At 37.9% G+C, this 20523-nt stretch overlaps 1 protein-coding gene across 7 annotated transcripts in view; it reads left to right on the top strand.

The window, feature by feature from the left end:
- The window catches only part of RBMS3 (RNA binding motif single stranded interacting protein 3), a 707084-nt gene that overhangs the window by 598714 nt on the left and 87847 nt on the right, over positions 1 to 20523 (top strand). For all 7 annotated transcript variants that reach the window (XM_017732086.1, XM_017732084.1, XM_017732083.1 and 4 more), the window contains one exon: positions 18117 to 18223. In XM_017732086.1, the coding sequence (XP_017587575.1) occupies positions 18117 to 18223 (107 nt within the window). The remainder of the gene's footprint in view (positions 1 to 18116; positions 18224 to 20523) is intronic.

Below are 20523 nucleotides of genomic sequence, written 5' to 3'. Positions count from 1 at the left end.
AGTTTCTGAGTATAACTTGCATATATTCTGTAGAATGGTCAGTAGAGAACAACTGTAGCCATCCCAGCACGTGGCAAAAAATTGTTTCTTGAGGTCTGGATTCCTTCAGAACCTCAGACCGCAAAGGCAGGAGCTGTGTGAATGTGCCGTGAATGCATGCGGAGGAGGAGAAATCACTCTGTGTCCTCTTACCAGCATTTATTATTTTAGGAAGTTGAGTGGCTAAAGCAGAATATGGCAAAAGTTTTAGAGCCGTGTTGAGATGTGTGCTCTGCATGATTCTAGTTAATTATTCCAATCACATAGCACAGGTTATGTATTTATGAAATATCCCAGCAGACATGGCAATTGAGTTAAACCTATTAACAGTGAATCTTGCAAGAATCCCTACAGCTTCCCATCGTTCAGTGTCAGGCATTAAGATTGAATATAGGCATCAACATAGAAGATTACAGTCTCTGTAGAACCGACCCCAGAGAATGGAGACAGGCAAGTCATCATCAGGCACAGAATCCTTCTGCTCAGAATAATTGCCTATTTGCTCTGCATTCAAGCTCTATTCCTTGAGCTTAGATCTCCTGCACATCTAGTTAGAACTTGCAGAATTAATATCAGGTTTCCTGTCACCTCACTCATTACTTTTGTCACTGGAATTCAAGGAGAAGAGTCAAAAACATGTTTTTTAGAGGCTATTTCTTAAGGACTTCTGTTTTTTCTTTTTTGTTTAAATAGAAACCTGTCTGTTAGCATGTCAGGTTATTTCTTTTGGCTACACTGGAAAGGACATCTGAATAAATTGTGATTTTACAGTACAGGTATTGTTGCTTGGAGATCATTATTGTGTTATCCTTTCTAACCAGAGCCACACCTTGGGGAAAAAAAAAAAAAAAAGAGTCTTTAGAATGAGAAGAATAGTTTAAATAGCAGATTGGATGTGTTCTCTTTAGACTTCTCTTTCAGAAGACTTCTGCTGTTCTGAGTCTTAGAGCATGGGAGCAGTCTTTTGAATAGTATAGCAATACAAAAATGCATTTAATTTGTTTAATGTAGTTCTAGAGAATCTCGGTAGGTCTTTGTAAAGAATGATGATATACAGATGGCATATTGAGAACCTTCACTGGAAGAAAAGTTATGTCTCCCTCCTAGTCATGTAGGATTCCAACAAAGGATACAAAAGGCTATTGTCCTTTAAACTTTTAAGTAGTTTTCTTTAGAAAGATGACCTGCATTCTCATGCATTTATGAATGGAGTGGTGGGTGGACCTGGAGTGCTGTAAGACCAATAATCACAAGGTCCCGCTGACTTCAACAGATTTATATTGGCTGAGGAAAACTAAAAAAAAGCAGTGTAATTCTTCATACAGATAAATTTTGAGTAAATTAGTACAATCCCAAAGACAGAACAATTGCAACTACATTCTGCTTTGTTCCAAAGAGTGTAAATGCTGTTATAGCAAATAAATTACTGGACTTTGTTACTCACTGCCACTGCAATTAGTGAGTGTACTGGAATTCTTACTACTTCTCTTAACACTGAGATTTTTTCATTGTTTTGTGCAGACTCAAAGGTGTCCCTGAAGTTTTAGCTGTTATTTCCTCTTCTGTGCTATAAAAATGTAAAATCTATCATTTTCATTTCTTAATGATTATCTCTGTGATCTCCCTAATCAATAATTAGCTAATAGATCCTTGCAATACAGTAACAATGCCAGCTAGTAGCTTAACAGAAAAACATGTGTTCTTATGCTGAACTCTCTTGTTTTATCCTCACTTAACTGTTTTCATGTAGCAGATTTTTTTAAAGTTAACATATACAAAATGATTATTAATTTCCATCATAATTTTGGAACCTTCTTGGGGAGAATGTGTGTGAAGGAGCTCAACATGAAAAAGAAAAGTTTAAAATATGGGTTGATTTTGCTTCTCTGCTATCATTGATCTTGGCTTTGTCATTGTTTTAAAATATCATTCTGTATGTTATTAAAGTGAGGAAGCTTCAGATCATGCAAAAATCTTCTAGAAAACAGATTTTGTATCGGAATTGGAAATAAAATGAAAAATAATGAGAAAAGAAATTAGGTTAAAAGGCCAGAAAACCCATTAGAAACTGTATGTTTGTGTATTATCTAGCAAATCAAATGTCAGGGGAAGACATTTGTGAAATAATTATCAATAATTTAGAACAAAAAGGAAACAAACAACAGAAGCCTTCATTTTTATATTTCAGAGACTAAATCCAGGCTGCTAAATCCATAAATGAAGCAATTACATGGCATTATTCTGATTTTAAAAGACAGTTGCACTGTCAGAAGCTTTGCTGGGAAGTTTCCCCACCCAAATATCGTTTCCTGTTCCGAGGTTGTTGATGAAGTGAGGGGTTTCATTTCACACACGAAGAGACCATTGAAATGGTGTCCACCAGAGATGGCAGAGCCATAGTATGAAAGTTGAACAATGTTGAGAGTAAATGTGGAGTGAGACCTGGGGATAGATGTAGGCCTTGCCAACAGGAAACTTGGCTTTGCAGAAAGAATATTAGCTGTGAAGCAGCAAGATAGTAAATGCCAGGAAGAAAACGAATGTTCTGTTTTCCCTTCAAGTTTCTCTTGTGATTTAGTTTTCTGCATGCTGTTCTCTAAGACTCTAATGTCTTGAATTGTGTCTTTATTTATGCCTTACACTGTTTGACATTGGGACATAGTAGGAAAATCCCAGAGGTTTGTGAAGGTAGGTAAATTTGGGATAATCAACTGTACTTTGACATTCTTGAAATCAGGCTTCAAAACTTCTTGAATATAAACAGGGACAAGTTTATATTTAATTACAGAAAATTCTATTAAGTACAGACTTAACTTCTGTCTGTCTTCGCAATATCATCTTTGACTTCATACGAAGGTGACAGGGACATGAGCGCAACCTCTTAGGTGACATTGCCCTCTAGGGATATAGATAGGAGTGTGAGCCTGGAATAGCTAAATATTACAGTGAATAAACAGGTTTGTTTGAAGCTTTAGATAACTGCAGTTTGACTGTTCTGATATTCTGTGTTTGATAACTTTCCACAGATACCTGATAGTATAGATATGTTATGTACAAACATGTGTAGAGAAATGTCTGTGCCCATAATTGCGTCCAGTCCTTATTATCAATAAAAGCGCAATTAGAGCTGTAAATCAGGCTGCCTTCTGATAAAGCACTTTTGTGAGCTGATGGTGGCATTGCAAACTTGGATTGGGGAAAGAGATTTTTCCTGACATAGAGTGAAGTGGGAAATGAGGCTGAGAAAACAGAGCAGCTAGGCAGAACTGTTTGAGAAAGGTTAACTTGTGAGTAAATACTGCACAGTAACTCAGGAGATCTGCACTCAGCGACTGTGTGACACTGGACAATTTGCATTATCCCCATGTTGCATCTCATTTCTTTGTGAGACAAAGGAAATACTTCACTACCTACTGGGAGAATGAAACCATTAGTGTTTGTAAGGTATTTGCAAACAAAGTCAGTGATAAGCCCCATAAAAACGCCCACCTTATTTAGTATGCAAAAAGTGGCAGCAGAAGTTACCTTGAAGGAGCATGGCATGACACAGCTTGAGAACTACATAGGCATGCTCATACCCTAATCCTCCAGCACTCGTACATGTTGCATAACAAAAATGTGAATATTTCAGTTTGTATGAGAAGACTCTCCTACAACGGTATTACAAAGCAGGAGTAAGAGATACAGGATTAAACCTGGAATAATTCTGTGTTCCTTTTATATGCTATGTAAACACAGTTAAAAACTGATGAGAAAAGCAAGCTAGTTTGGTCTAAGTTGACAATTTCAAATAAATACATTTTTCTTCTGGTGTTGTAAAGCAAGTCTTCCTGGAGCAAACATGCAATGTTATTCTGGTTTGGCACGTAGGCACCCTTAAAGCAAAGGCTTTTTCCAAAATGTGCTTTCATCTTTGCTTATCCACTAGCAAAAGCAGTCTGTTGCAACCAGGCTGGGCTGAGGCCTGGGTCACTGTGATTGCATCTGATGTCACATGTGCTTGTATTTCAATCCAGGTAATGTATTCTGTCCAGACTACTTAAAATCCCCATGCACATACCATGTAGCCAACCAGTAACTTTCCAGGAAATCTCATATGACTCTGTCCCTCTGAATGCACAGTTTGATAGATCCACATTAATCATATGGCACATGTCCAAGTAGTCCAGTTGTCAGGGCACCTCAGACAGAGGTGGTGACAAAGAAATCTTACAATTTCCATCTCCTGCTCCACCAACAAGTCCATGCTGGCCTATTCAATCCAACTTCCTCCACCCTTGCCATAGAGTCTAAGAGTCATTGGTTATCAGTATTAGAAGCTTGTCCTTCTCAATTCAGAGCTGAGCTTTAGAGCCTGTGACTTTGTTCTCCCCACTGGTAGCAACCCAAGAAGCAGAACTACACTGCAGAGGAATAACAAATGTGGCTTAATGGTAGCTCTTTCAACTGTTGGTTGTCACTCCTTTTAGGATCAACAATCAAACAGAATCCCAATGCTGAATGAAATCTAGGGTTCCATTTTTCCTCTCCTCAGTACTTCTATTAAGGGTATAAAAGCACTTTCTACATGGTTTATTGTTACAATCAAGTCGCATAAGGCAGTACGGTATTCTACTGTTGTGTTAATTCAGTAGCATTAGTGCTGACATCAGTCTGTTGTGGTTCATTAGCTGGAAGTTTTATTTGTGTGCAGATCCTAGATGAAGTATTTGGAGAAAATGTAATAATTTGGGCAGTATTCATATTTTTATTGCTCAGTCTCTACCTCACCCTTCATTTAAAACTCATTGTTCCTCTTCTGGCCATACTCAGGAGTGGGATTTTTCCTCTGTCCCTGGTTCTGTATCAGAAAGCATTCTCAAAAAGGCTTTTTCCCCTCTTACTTCAGTTTGCTTATCTCTCACCAAGTTGCAAGGTTCAGTACTAACCTGCCTTTTCATGACAGGAGAAAGCCATGAGGTCTGTGCTAGGCCTGCCACATTCCTCGAAGTAGAAAAGTTGTTGCCCTTTAATTCTTACTCTACTGTGTTGTCTTCAAGTTTTATTAGCAACCTCTTCTAGACTTTGTTCTCTGTCTCTAGGGAAATACTACATTGTAAGCAATAAAGCTGGCAAAAAGGAAAAAGAAAAAAAAAGAAGAAAAAAGGAAACTGAGAGCCAGATTAGCATCTCTCTTAACAGTGGAGTGAAAAATACGCTTGTGTTTGCAATGAACTCTTCTTAAGCCGGTGGAAATTACAACCCAGAGGTCATACACTTAGTCACTGGCAGCAGAATGTTGTCACTCCCTGCTGGCTGATTCATGAAATAATTTGCTGTGAAGAAAATTGCTGTTTCACATTAGCTAGAAACGACTTTTGTCAGGCTAGACTTTGATACTGCTGTTGACTTGCAGTCATGCTTTGAATGGAGTTGCACACAGATTCATCATGCCAGCGTGGCTGCATCCATGTGCCTGTAAACCAAAGAAGGATCCCACTCAAATGGGGACAAAATTTTAAATAATGATGGGTTTTGGTGTAAGCAACTATTACTATTTATCCTAATGTAATTTATCTGGAAGAGAGGTCCTTGCTTTTTCATCTTTCACATAGTCATCTCTAATTTTGTCTTCTGTAGCATGTTAAGTGTTGGCTCATCTACAGAGTTTTGACATAAGCTTTTGAATTTACTTTGATAATAGAGCCTTAGTATTTTTTGTAGAGGGGACTCAGTAGTCTCTCCCGGCTTCTTCAGTGATTTGATGCCAAACAATTGCCCTGAGACCATCCACAGCCTTAGTGGGTTCCTCACAATGCAACAGAACAGGTATTCCTTTTCTGTTTTCAGATAAAACTACATATTTTTTATGTGTCATTCTGTTTGCTATAGGCAGTGACATTTAAGCAGCCATTTCAGTTAGAATTTTCTTTTCTGCAGTCTTTGTGAAGTGTTTGTGAAGGCCCCTGTTGTCATCCAGAAATGGAGGACATGAGTTGCATTTGCTTTTCTGTGAAGCTACAACATTTTCAAGGGCAATTCAGAAACATTCCTCTCCCTTCTTTTCCTGTTCTTCCATCCATTTTCTTAAAGTGTTTTTCTTTGCATATTTCTATACCTTTTTTTCCTTTTCACCTATTCTTCCTTGTTGTGCTTGGCTCTCTCCTGTTCTGATTATTCCAGTATTTTTAACTGAAAGAGCAGAGGGCTGATTTTTTTACTTTGCCAATCTTAGCATTGAAATCCTACTCTTTTTGTACTGTTTGGGGCCATGGCAAAGTAGGATCTAGTATGACCTTCATACAATCTCTGAGACATGTATTACAGAGGTAAAGATTAGTCTGTCACTCAGTCTCTAATATGTAAGTTTGCTTCCTTTTCTACCCTCAGCTGAGAGCTCTGCAATTGAAGATTTCAGAAGGGTTTAGTGTTATCTGTTTAATATTCTAGGATATTGTCTCAGATGATAATAAAAGATTTTTAAGCTGCAAGGGATAGAATTTCCCTTATGTCATAGCACATTAGATTTAGTGTTGGTATCATCAACACATTTTGAAAAGAGCTAAGAAGTATGAGTAAGATCTTCCATTGTCTTGGGAAAAGATTATGATTTCACTTTTTTGTCTTTCCCTTGGATAAAGTGTCATCATAAATAGGTGACTTAGTGGAAAATTCCCAGCGAATCCACTGTGCAGTTTTCTGTCATGGAAACCACAGGTACAATTGTGCCTTGAAGGCAGAGGCTTACTTCAAGCTGGTGCAAAGCCTCCATGTCCTGACAGGAGCTCCAGGTGGTTGTATGCTAGGGCCTTTCTGCCTTCTTGCCCTTCAAGGAAATGGGAGTTACTGAGCTTTTTTTTTTTTTCCCCCAAGGTCTTATCTTCCTTTTTTAGCAATAAGTGCATGTGCCACATTGGCTCCCTACCTTCAGATACTTGCTTAGGGGGGCAGTAGCCATCCAGTACAGTTACTACCCAAAAAAAGTGTCTTTCAGACTCTGGGCTTGGAAGTTGCCATGAGGAGCAGCCAGTGCATCAGACTGGAGCTGCAAGGGGTATTGGTGTGTCCATGGGTGCTGTATAGTCTGCAGTCCTTCTCTTAGCTTATGCCTGCCCCTTCTTCTGGGGAGAGAAAGGTAAGGGGTATCAACATCCTTACTTATGTATTGTTTCCAAAGTATTGCCTTCCTCCCTTTGGGCCTATTTACAGGAGAAGACAGTGAGAGCACACAGTGAGGTTTTGTGGTACACAGTTTATTCTGTCCAAGGTGTTTAGCGTGACTTGGTTATTCTCTACAGCAGCAAAATGAACTCCTGCTCTTAATAATCAGTCAGTCACTGTTTTGTAAATGCCTTCTGCTTTGGAACCTATACCCAGCCCTGGTTTTGTCACAGGGTCAAATCCACTTTTTAAAGTTATTCCTGCATTGAAGTGAGAAAGTTGGTAATGCTATCTGTTAGGTCCTAGCAAACTCACTACTTTTAGGACATACACATTATAATTTTCAGTGAATGCAGAAGAAAAAAATGAAAGAAGGACAATAACTTAAAAAAAGATTCCCTTCAAATTTTCCTTCTTTCTCAGACTAATGGCAAAATTATATGACTGAGCTGTGTTTTAGATTATCAGTGGCTGGAGTTTTTGCTGCTGCACCCAGCAGTTGTTATTAGAATGTGTGTTAATTAGAACTGATTTAAATAAAAGGATTTTCACTAGGCAGTCTGAGAAAAAAGGTGTGAATATTTCTGAATATTTTTGAACTTTTTAACAGATTGATAGCTGGTTAAAATTTAGCTTTATTTTACATTTACAGACGAATATTTCATGCATTCACAGTGATCAGTGCTTTTAGGAATAGATTGTTTCAACTCTGCTATCAAGAAGGTAATGTTACTACTTTGACCACACACAGGGCATCTTTGCCCAAACCAAGTATTTTTTGATTGCGTGTATTTTCTACTGCTACTCTTTAACAGGCTGTGAGTAGAGCTGCAAATAATGTTAGCGTTACATATATAGCCACTTTTTTATTGCAGTGGCCATTCACAACTGGGGAAAAAAATATTATTAGAACACACACACGTGAATTAAATAAGCTAATGGTCAGAACTGAAGCATTTTTTTCCTCATGCAGTATAACCCTGGGTTGCATAAGCTCTTCTGGACATTAATAGTATACATGTGTTGGAATGTAAGCAGGGAATGGCAAAACTCAACCTCAATTATAGAAAAATAAATGTGTATCTACAGCAATTATCATTATGCTGGTGGAAATAAATGGTCATATTGACCTGAGACATTTGTCCTGGTTTCCTTGTTTATATTGAAAACATGTTTGAAGAGGTTTTTTTTTCTCTACCATTAGTTCTAGCAGTGTCATACAGAGGAATATACGATGGTAATGTTCTGGTTAATCGAAATAAATATGAAATGAACACTAATAAAGGATATAATAAAATTAAATTTAAAATAAGTAGATTCCATACTAGATAATAGAGTAATGCTTAAACAGCAACATGAAATAATCTTTTATGAACAGAACCAGAATTAATTCTTTGTACTGTATAAATTCTAATAATTTTATCTCTGGACTGTCAGCGCAATAAGTTTTTCTCTGTGGGAATAGCAAAGTCTCTGTGATCAATAATATTTGTTTATGAGAATAGTAAAAATAGATTTTATAGCAGAAGCATAGAGCTATTCTTTTGAGAAGCAGCTTTGGATAAAAGCTTTGCATTTGTTCTTTTCTCCTGAGACTACTAAAGAGAACACTAAAAAGTAAAATGGGTGACCACAGAAACAAGTAGGGTCACCCATTACCAGGGATTCATTTTATTTCCATTAGAGAGGAACTAGAAAGCATCTCACACTATTTGTACCTGATTTTCCATTGTAAATTACGGTACATGAGATCATTTAAAAATCGCTCAGCCTTTCAGGTGAAGCCAACTCCATTGCTGTTCCTTAATAATTGAACAGTAAGAAATACAAGATCTCCATTTTCATCCAACCAAAGTAACTTATGAGATGGGAGAGGAGAAAAAAGTATATGAAGTACAATCTTCCTAAAAGCTCACAGGGCAGTCTCAGAGGGGGATTTAAAGACTGGTTTTGGATTCACATTTAAAGGGTCAGGTTTCCTCAGTAAGCTTCTACCTGCAGGTTGGAGTCCTGGGACCCCACAGAGCTGGTTCAGGAGCACCACAGTCGGTTCAGGAGCACCAGTATGGACTACATACACTAAAGTCAGGGTGCTACCGGTTCAAAAACATTATACAACTCAGACTTTTCCTCTAGTTCACTGCCTCAGTGTATGAATTTTCAGCTTTAATGCTTCTCTGGGATAAGGAGCAACACCGTAAGACAGCAAAACCTCACTGTGTAATTTTTTTTTTTCCTGAAAACTGGTTCTGATGACAGTCTAGCCACTGTTCCCATTCTCTTTGCATGTTGCTAGTGTGAAGAGATTGCAGCTTGAAGTTTAAAGACCAAATAAAACACCAAAAACAAAGTTTGTAAGATATATTCCAGCGTAACTGCTGTCATATTTACTTCCAGTTCAAGTCATAGGCTAGGAGCCAACCTATTGTAGGTATTGAAAGTGTTTTCATCAACTTCACTGGATATTGTGTTCTTGGGTTGGATATTGTTTGCCTGATTTCTCTTAGTTCCTTGTTACACCCAGCAGATATGTGTGTCTGTGTGGCAAATCATGTATGGTCTAGAAATTTACAATGAAAAACACCAAAAGGTTTTAAAATGATTTTTTAATATAGGAATATATTTAAATTTTGGCATTCTTTTCATTTTATTTGGGGGAATTAACTCCTGCCCAACATAGTCCAATGAGCATCTGATGCAGTAAGTCAATAGCATAAAAATGATACAAGTGACCCTTCTGTCTTTTTTCTTTTTTTTCCTTTTAACCATATAAGTCAGAATCTCAGACAATAATTAGCAATTGCAAAATCTATACAAAAACATAAAAAAATATAATTTTTGTTGTTTCATTTGGTTTGTTTTGAAAAACTGTTCACAGTTGTCAGCTCTTGTCAATGGGAAGAAACTCTTGATAGGGGACCATTAGATTATCATAAATCTTTATTCTACTGATTATTTGCATAGTTTCCAGAAGAGCTACATAGACTCTTCTTTCTGCAGTGTCTTGCTTAGTTACTCTGGTGAGATAGAAATACAGGGAAGTTGGTGCACATAAGTTCTACACAAAAATTCTTCAAACAGGGGAAGGTGGTGGGTTTCTTAAGCATTCACCTTTTAACAGTGATGATTGAGCAAGTGAGAGGCTTTCCTTATTTAACATAAATTAACAGTTCAGTACTTACTTATTATCTATCTCACAGATAATACATGAAGTGATTTCAATGACTTGTCAAAAATGCTCCTCTTCAAAACATGATATTGTGTCACTTCTTTTGTACATGGTTTTTCCAATGAGGGACAAACCCAAGGGAGTCTATCAAAGTGTTTTTTGGAGGAGATATTAACCCAGCTGAATTCCATGTTTTGTAATTAGAATTGGCACGTTACATTTCAGTTTGTAACAGATCCTGTCCAAAAGTCATAGAAAAAAACCCACTGGGTCTAAGCATAGGTGTGTGAAATGATTTCTGCAAACTGATGCACATGTTTAGTTGGCTTGGTTGCACAGTCATTCAGTAAGAGGATCTACTCCTTTGCTGGAAAGGCTCTTGGAGAAATTTTAAAACTGCAAAATAAATCGCTCCTTCCTTTTCACCCAGTGTACAAAGGTCATGAACAGCTGTCACAGCACTGTGCACAAAGGATGAACTACAGCTGGTATTTTTCAGCATTATGCTGAGGACCTCTGATAGGGCAGGACTTTGCTGTATCATCAAGTTTGAGGAAGCTGATTTCTCTGGGAAAACTCATGGGCCTGAGTCTGTTCTTGCTTATGCTTACCTCAAATTTAAATTTGGGTTCAGTAGAGTGGCTTTGGATTCAGTGAGAATGTTTAATTTCTGTGAGCTCTGATTCAGGCCGTTTGTCTAAAATAAAGGCAGAATTCAATGTTAAAGTGCAGCTTATTTTATAATTATTTAATAATTAATAAAGTTAATTAATAAAATTCTTAATTCTGTTCTGGATTTGCTCACCATGCATTCATTCTCTCCAACAGAGACCAGCACTAAAGTTGTTTGAGAAATGGAGTTTGGTAAAATAAAAACAGACCATCATATTACAACTTTTCAGCATGATTTTAATACTGCATCTCAGTTTTGCTATTTTGATTGATTTAACTTTTCATACCATGTTGAAGCATCTGTTTCTATAACCTTTACAACAGTTCCTCCTTATCAGCAGATTGGAATGGAGCACTTAAATAGGCCTGAATCTGGCAGTCCCAGTCTGCTCTTCTGTTGAAAATTTAAAAGGAAAGTAGGGGTTTTTTTAAAAAAACAGACTGTAAAATGAATGTTGCAGTTTCTCATAGGCAACTCTACTTTCTGGTCTGCTCTAACAAATATTTATGGGCATTTCGGCAACAATATGATTAAGCAGAAGTTTTCCATGTAGTAGCTTGAGTGTTTAGATTGATTGCAACAAGATCTGGACCACACTTCCAAGTTGCCATGGTGTTTCTCCAACATACACATATGGTTACCTGTTCCACCTGCTCTAAGTAATTTCTGTTTCACAGGATAGAAGTCCTAACTTTGTGCTTGACACATTTCTCTTCTGAGATTTATTTTTCTTTTCTAATATGTTCTTGCTCTTTAAAAATAATTATTATACAAAAAGATGAAAGGCTTGCCTCCCATCTTTTAAGACAAAGAGATGAACAAGAGATAATTACTTAAGCTGTGATAGAGTTTATCAGAAGTAAATCACTTTCTTGATTACCCAAATAGATATTTGCTGCATATTTTTTCTCCTTGGTGTCCTTTTCTATTAGCTGTTCCCCCAATTTGTATAATTACATTGTGAAAGCAATGTGTTATAGAAACTAAAATGCAATGGTAACTCATTGTTTTGCTTTCATAATCATCTGTGCAAATCCAATTAATATCATGTAGTTCAGTTTAACTGTAAAATACTGGCTAAATCTGCAAAGATGGTGAAAGGCCTGTAGGGGAAGCCAAATGAGGAGTGGCTGAGGTCACTTGGTCTGTTCAGTCTGGAGGAGACTGAGGGGTGATATTGCAGTTAAAACTTCCTCATGAGGGGAAGAGGAGGGACAGGCACTGAGCTCTCCTCTGTAGTAACCAGTGACAGGATGCAAGGGAGTGGCCTGAAGCTGAGTCAGGGGAGGTCTAGGCTGGGTATTAGGAAAATATTTTTCACCCCAAGGGTGGTTGAGCACTGGAACAGGCTCCCCAGGGAAGTGGTCACAGCACCAAGCCTGACAGAGTTCAAGAAGCATTCGGACAACACTCTCAGATTCATGGTGGGACTCTTGGGGCTGTTCTGTGCAGGACCAGGAGCCAGACTTTGATGATCCTAGTGGGTCCCTTCCAAATCAGGATATTCTATAATTCTATGACATGCTGTATATGGCTTCACCTTTTTTGAAAGCTAACTCTTCTATACATTAGGGTCTGCCAAGTGACATCTCATCCTGTATCATGGAATTCAGGGACAAAATCTATTACTCGGGCCTTTAACAACTCCATGCAGGGTAGGATGAAGTGCTTATTTGCCACATTATTTATAGTTCCCTTACTCAGCTAACACTTTGTCCTTACATGTCCTTTTCTGTCATGTACCATCTTTTGTAGTTCTTCATTTCCCAAGAGCAGAATAGCTATGGTTTTGTTTTATAATCTTCATTGAAGTTCAAGTTTTGTTTATTTATGACTTTGGGATGAAAAAGTATTGCGTGGCAGAGCTTTCCTAGAAGCCAGTGGACTCACTAGAGCAGAGTGTGACTCTATTGATGGGGTCCTGGAACTTCTACATTTTCAAAGCTTACAACAACAAAATTCATTTTGTAAATAAACTGCAGGCTCGGTAAATACCATAGTCCTGCTGGGTACATCCATCTGAGCCCAGATATAGTATCAAAACTTAAACTTGCTGTGTCCTGCCTTGCTCTACAGCTTTTGTATCTCTCATGTCTACTGTGAAATAATGTCTCCTTACAAAATGGCTTTGATGTTACCATAAAGTGAAGTTTTTTCTTAATGACTACAAATGTTTGATGTGTAGCAGACAAAGAGGTTGGTTCTTACATGGGTGTTTCAATCAGATGTTCTGTGTGATTTGCACATGAAAATGTTACCGAAATACTTAAAATTTGGAAGGCAGTTAGGAATGAAAATAGTTATCAGAGCTTGATCAGTATGAATGTTTGGTCTAATTGTGAACTCAGTTATTACTGTGCACAGTTTTTTATTGTGGAGGAGGATTTGCCAAGGCTGAAAAAGAAATTAATCCAACTTTCTCATTAAAACATACTTTGAAAAAGATCATTGATTGTGCACTGACCATTCATTGTCATACCAATGACTTTCTAATTATTTTTCTTCACATTAACAAAATAGAGGTGGCTAAAGACCCACATGAGTGTTTGCAATGTACGTGTTTCTAGGCTGTCTACTGAAAATGTTACTTTCATTGTTGCAAAAAATAAGAAGAGATTAAACTCTTCCTGACATGCTGAAAAATACTCTGTCTTCAAAAATATTTGTAGTAAAAGCAGCTAAAATGCATGAAAATGTCCTGTTATTGCTTTTTCTATATGTAATTCTTGCCATTGCTGGACAGATGATGCTGTATGACAGTGGGGAACAAGCTTTTCTCAGTAACTCTTAAGACAGTAAAAGTTTCAGGGCACCTGAAATAATGAAAAAGATTCACCAAATGCAAATGACAGCTTTCATCTTCCTTTATGAAGCACATGCTCATGAATATATACATTTTTGCACATGCAGAAGCTCAAGTGTATCTGCCTTCCGATGAATGAAAGAATATGGAAATTATGTATTCAGAATTAGTTAGAAGTTTGCTTTATTTTGTTGAATTCTCCAATTTAATTGAAATTCCCTTCCTGAGTTGGAACATTTCTTAGAGGCTGCCAGATTCGAGAAGGGGGCACTGTTACCCCTTCTCCTTCGTTCTGAACTTTTTGTGCTATTTAAGTACCAGTGTTGCTTTTGGTGATACTAACAGCCTTTTGGCAGTTCTGTGCTGTTTGTCTGCACAATCTGTCCATCTAAAGTAGCAGAGCATGAGAAGCTGATCTCCTGAGGGAACTCCAACAATATCGACAGGCTTGATTGACATAAAACCAGTCTCTCTCTTTCACCTCCACTGAACTCTTAGAGTAAATTCAGAGCCTGACTGAAGTGAGATAGGGTTTTAGCCATTGACTTCCATGGGAACAGAATTTGAACACTAGCAGCTACTGCCCTCTCCTAAGGCAGCCCTGAATATCTTGGCAAATGCTGTTTAGAAGCCCTATCAATTTGATCCCACTTCCTTCTCAGGACTCAAAGCCAAGTTCAGGGCTATTTATGTCTTATTAACTAGAGAAGGTTTTGGCTGGGAACTGCATCAAGCATTTAAATCTTTGCCTTGAAAAATGGGTTATGGCTTAATGAACCTTGTTCAGGTTAAAGCAGTTATTTATTCTCGATATTTGTGTTTGTTGCTGTCAGGTAGAAGTCAATGAAAGAGCAGTGCCTTCTATCTCGAAGAGTTTATCAGGATGGAATAGCCTGAAATTTGTTTCAAGTAAATCAATTCTCACTTTTTTGACAGGAAAATAGCAACAGTAGATTTTCCAGATATGCTTCAAAATACCACATATGCTTAAAACTTAGAGGATGTCAAGAACCATACAAAAAGATCTGCTTATCACTTCAAAATGTGAACATCTACAGATATCCAAATTACATTTTCTATTAAGTCAGCAGTACAAAAGGGGAGAGAAGAGGCAGAGACACAGGCATTTATTTTCAGTCAGTGTGTTCATACAGAGGAAAAGGAGAAAAGTAAAAATGTAGTCCATAAATTGAAGACTGTCTGCATGGAATGGAAAAGAAAAGAAACAAAAAAATTTTAAATATTCTTTTTTCCTTTCCCCCCCTTCTGAAGTACTTAGGGTGAAATATACCATTTCTACTGCAACCCATAAATATTATTCATCTAATGTTGATATTGTTGGATAGTTCCTAAATATTTTCTTTCTTGAATTGATAACAATAGTACCTAATTGTGATCTTTTTGTTGTCTGAATTGAATTTATTATTTTTAAAGCATTTTGGAAATTTAATGAAACCATTAAAAAAGAATTCTACTAAGAAATAATTATGCTCGCATGGTGGAGTGGGATGTGCTCTTCCTAGTATCTTCTGTTGCTCTGTATTTGACTTGTAAGAATGATGGTACTAATGCCAAATATTTGGGTGCATCTGATCTTGGAAAGCCTAGAGGACCTTTCTTACAAGGCATTTCAAGAGGGCTGAAGCAAACCAACACTTGAATTCTTCTGTGTACTTAGAGCAACATCTTTGAACTCCCAAGGCTGTCTTATGTCCTGAAAGAAGAGAGATTATTAATTCAGGGTTTTATATATAGATATATTTTGAGGTTGGTTACCATAATTTTTTCCAGGTGTAAACCATTAGGACCTACGCCGCTTCATCAGTTAAGATAATTTTCTGTCTTGTTTGATGTTACATGCCTGTGGAGGGAAAAAATCCAAAACAAAACCCTGAAAACCCTCAACCCAAAATTTATATGGGCTCTGTCTTCCTGTCAGAACATTTTGTTTTGAACTTTTTACTTCTTTTAATGTTGGTCAGCACAGACTGACTTTTCCACAGAATTACCCTCAGTTTGTCATGGAGGAATATAACCTCCCATGCAGAAACTTGCCTGTGTAGAGCATTGTCCTTTTCCACCTTCTTTCCAACCTCCTGAAAAGTCTATGCAATATTTTTTCACGTTTTTTTCTAGATGGGGTTAGTAAAGTTGTTTGGTAGCTCTGTTCAATCTCAACCAACTTTAGGAAGCCACTAATTAACAAATATGAGGTTGTCAGATGGTAATGCTGGCTAGGGGAATTCCAGAAATGGTAACAGCTTCCTATTTGTTGTTGGCTAATATAGAGAGGATGTGTAGATTTCCTAGCTTGTTAAACCACATCACAGTGCATGGGCTAATACCACGTGTTCATTAGCTGATGATCATGGCATGTGTCAATATCCAGTGTGCAGATGGTTTTTGCATGGTCCTCCTAATGGTATCATATGTTGCTTGGTAGTTGTTCAGTGCTTAAAACAAAAAGCTTTTGAAGCTTTGTATGTGATGTTTAATAGGTCTTTCTCTAATGCTGGCTTAGCACCTGCTCCTCCCTCACAATCACATCAAAGTGAACGCTAAGTAACCACTCTGAAATCATGCAGCATCGGGCCACAGAGTAAAACCAGGGAAGGTGCAGGGCAATCAGCCCTGTAAAATCTCTCCATCTGCAGAAAGAATCTCCATAGCCACCTGGATGCTTTTAAACCTTCATTATTTTAAATTTAAAATGGTTGGCTGAGCATTGCTTCTACAAAAATCTGATACAATAATCGAAGTTGGAGGTGGGGAAGGACCTCTGGGGTCACACAGTCAAGCTTTCTGCCAATAATGGATTGTTCCCTGCAGTTCAGTTTCTAGTGACCTTGGAAATTACTAGGCTGGTAAAATGGTAATGAAAAAACAAAGCTGTTATAACTTCAAAAGTGGCCAAAGTGACGCTGTCCCAATGAGCAATTGTGCTTTTGATGTGAGATTCTCTACGTGCATTGTTTCTTGGTTGCAGTTTTTAAGTGATCAAAGTTCTAATCTACACTTTCTGACACATTTTGAATTGTCTATAACTAGGAGGTCGGTGGAGGTTAGCTAGTTTTAATACCACATGAACTTGTCCCTTAACCAAATCATAATTTTTATTACAAATAAATAAGTTGACAACTTGATTAGCCCCCCTACCCAAACATTTTCTTCATATCTCTGCAGTTGTGTTCTTTCAACATTTCTAGCCTCCCAGAAGCAGGAAATGGGAAGGAAAAAAACCAGACTTCTTGGTTTTTCCATCAAAACTCTTGGTTAATTCATTACAGACTTATCATGCCTGGGAACTCAAAAATTCCTGATAAGACTCAAATGTGACACACGATTTTTAGATTTCTTTCAACCAGGCAAATATTGTTTTACTTCTCTGCTGATGCAGGCAATAAAGCACAACTCTAACATACACCTAAGTGGGTAGAATTCGGCCCCCCTTTTAAGGATGAAGCAGCAGAAACAAGCTCCCACCAGCAGAACAAATAAAGTTTTGGTTAAAAAAAATATTCTAGGAGGCTGTTAAAAGCTGGGTAGATGGGAAGAGATCCCAAGACACCAAGTTCCCTTCCTGTTGTGGCCGTTTGATGTGTGTTAATTTCTTCTCTAGGGAGCCCTATTGTGGGCTGCCTTTTGGGGTGTGCAGTGCTGTGATTATCCTTTCTTCCTGGGACTCTGGCCCCCCCAGACTATTGTATTCACACACTCCAGATCTCACTTGGAGAGCAAAAGGGTTTTCTCAGCTGCCAGCTTGCTTAAAAGAGGAGTTAAGAGGAAAAGAAAGCTGACTGGACTTGGCAAAAGTCTCTATTTTCTTCTGTTTAGTCCGATTTTTAAAGGACTGGATGCTGAGAAACACCAAAGTAGTGAGAACATTTATTCCTTAAACAGGTTCTTGCAAAGTTTTTACAATAAAAACAGAAAGCTGCTTTAGTAAAGCAGTGTTTATCCTTGAACTAATGCTGGTCATGAATACGTGTCTAACTTAGCTGGAACTAATGCCTGACTATACTGTTCCACTACAGCAACTTAACATCCTGCGTAGGCTGATTATTTTTTCAACAATATTTGCTAAATTCTTTTAAGGGTTGCCAGTATATATTTTTTGAAGCTTAGTTAATAAGAACAGCTGCCAGTGGAGTCAAGGCTAAAAGAGGCAAAAAATATCTGCAGAAGGCAAGATTTTACTTCAAAAGATCAGTATTACAAAGCACTACTGTTGCTGGTATAATCACTTTCTTTGGGGGGGATGCTAATATAGACTGGATTTCTTGTCTTCACAGCCCCCACTGAGCCTTTGCTGTGCAAATTTGCTGATGGAGGGCAAAAGAAGCGCCAGAATCAAAGCAAATACACACAGAATGGAAGGCCGTGGCCCAGAGAAGGAGAGGTAAGTGCCACGTAGCAATTATTTTCCTGGGGTTTGGCAGAAGTCAGCGACAGACCTGGAGGTCTACCTTTCAGGCTGTGAAGAAATCAGATTGCAGAAAAAATGCAATAGGTTTGTACAGAAAAAGCTATGTAAGCAGTGGGGAGACGGAGGTTTATGATAATGTGCAGAGTGTAAAGTTGCAGGAAAGGAGAATTTCCGAGCTTGCTGTGGAGCTGTGCACAGCCTGGTCCCACTGTGAGTGCTCTGCAGGCGGACCTGAGCCGAGGATTCTCTTCCTGGTGAGCCATCAGCAACCGAGGTGTACCTTTTAAAAACCAAATCAATTTACACTGAAGCAACTCAACAATGTTATTTTCTCCATCTAGTTCCTGGTGGTAGAAGATCCTTAGGGAATGTGAGACCTGTTCTGAAAGAGAGAGATGTACTTACGCATCCAAATGTAGGGTCCATGTAGAAGTTTTCTGCAAGCTTATCTGAGCTGAGCTCCTTGTTCTGTTCAAGACAAAGCAGTTTACAGTAGGCTCAGCTGCATCATGTATACAGAGTTTTAAAATAAAGTAATCTAATGGTTGCCCTCTGCTCTGCTGCAAGTAGTCTGTTACTGGAGTTTCTTCTCTGTGTTCTTTTATGTGAAGTGACTCCAAATTTGGGTGAAATAAGAAAGGCATTTTTTTGACTCTTCAAGAGTTTGTTTACTGTTTATGAATTTTGTTATCGAGAAAAGACTTGAATAAATAAGGGAGATTTGATCATAGTGCCTTCTTATGCATCCTGATAGCTATGAAGGCTGAAGGACTTGCAAGTATTTCTATCCTAAACAGTTATCCTTTGTGTTTGTGATTGAGATTTCAAGGAAAAAAAGTATGTTGTGCAATTGTGCTCCTCTAGAATACAAGCTGGGAGGTGGGGGATCTCTTTTTTGGGGGGGATGTTGGTATGTTTACTTCAATTTTACAAGGCAAACTAAAAAAAAAAAAAAAGAAAATTATTTGGTGTTTCTGAGTTACATGTTCTGAGAGTATTTCTGCTTTTTTGTAACTACTTGATATTTTTAGCTGATACTTTTCAGGCCATTAGTTTATGACATATATACTCCAGCACTATTGGTGAGCTCCTAAAACAAACAGAGAGTCCTTTTGAACCTGTAGAAATTTCTCCCACCATCCCATGGTTTTTCTACACTGTTCCAACAGCAATGGTCCATTTTTATCTTGGTGGGCTGAAAACCCCAGTGTGGCAGACACATTTGCCAAAGGACATTGCAGAAGTCTCCAAAGGCTCACTGCAGTCTCTTATGCTGTATGTCTGAAAAAATGGAGCTGTCTTCTCAGGAGCCATTATGGTTTGTCATATTAGGGATCTACTGAAGAGCAAGTGCCCAAGAAGTACTTCAAGCAATAGACTCAGGTCAGCATACACAGAGCTTGCAAAACAAAGGTCTATATATAGGAGACAATAATAAACCCTCAATAAGGTCAACAATCCATATTTTAAAGATGTCTAAATCCCTGTTTAAAAAGTAAACACCATCATAGCTATTATCTCTACTGTTTTTTACTTCCTTCAGTTCAAATCAATAAAAAAAGAGAATATAAAGTTAAAGCCAGCAAGCCACCATTATGCCTGTGGCCTCAGGGCATCAGCTGATTGCATCTTGTGTAGTTCATTTGCTGCTAGTGGAGTAGTGCCTGTTAAGCCCAGTGATATCCTGGTGACCTAGAGGCAGGGTGTGGCTGGTGTGTTTGTAGTATCAACACTTAAGAACTGATTTTCAGTGCTGGAAGATGTCATTCCTTGTTGTTGATCACAGTCAACTACAGAGCTGTTGTCATGGTATAAAGTGCAAACGTGAAAAGATTGTAGAGATACAAACTCAGAGATATTTCAGGTTAGATTTTCTCAGATTTTCTCTGTTTACTAGCATCTGCTTAATAGCTTGCTGCACTTTGGATATTTACTACTCGGAGCATAAAAGACAAGAATGCTTGTTCTCTTTTAGGGTCCCTCATTTACTGAATTTCTTCCCTACTGTTAATTTTCTTATTTCCAATGTAAAATCTTTCTTTATAATTACTTTTATATTGTATATGCAAAAGGGGTTTTCTGACTCTTTGTCCTTTAACAGTCTTGTTCTAAAAACGATCTACCATTCAGTTGTTCTTTAGGTAGCAGCACTTGAGTAACCTTCCTACAGTTATTCCTGTCAGTTTTAATGTCTTCTAATTCCTTTTTAAAAGAGCAGGCAGTGAGTAGTGAAAAATAACTGATATATGACAAGTGTTGTAGTTCTGATGACA

The sequence above is a fragment of the Corvus brachyrhynchos genome, unplaced genomic scaffold (assembly GCF_000691975.1).
Source record: "Corvus brachyrhynchos isolate BGI_N302 unplaced genomic scaffold, ASM69197v1 scaffold53, whole genome shotgun sequence".
Classification (NCBI taxonomy): domain Eukaryota; kingdom Metazoa; phylum Chordata; class Aves; order Passeriformes; family Corvidae; genus Corvus; species Corvus brachyrhynchos.
The sequence above is the reverse complement of the archived record's forward strand: the minus strand, read 5'-3'. Positions and strand labels throughout refer to the sequence as shown.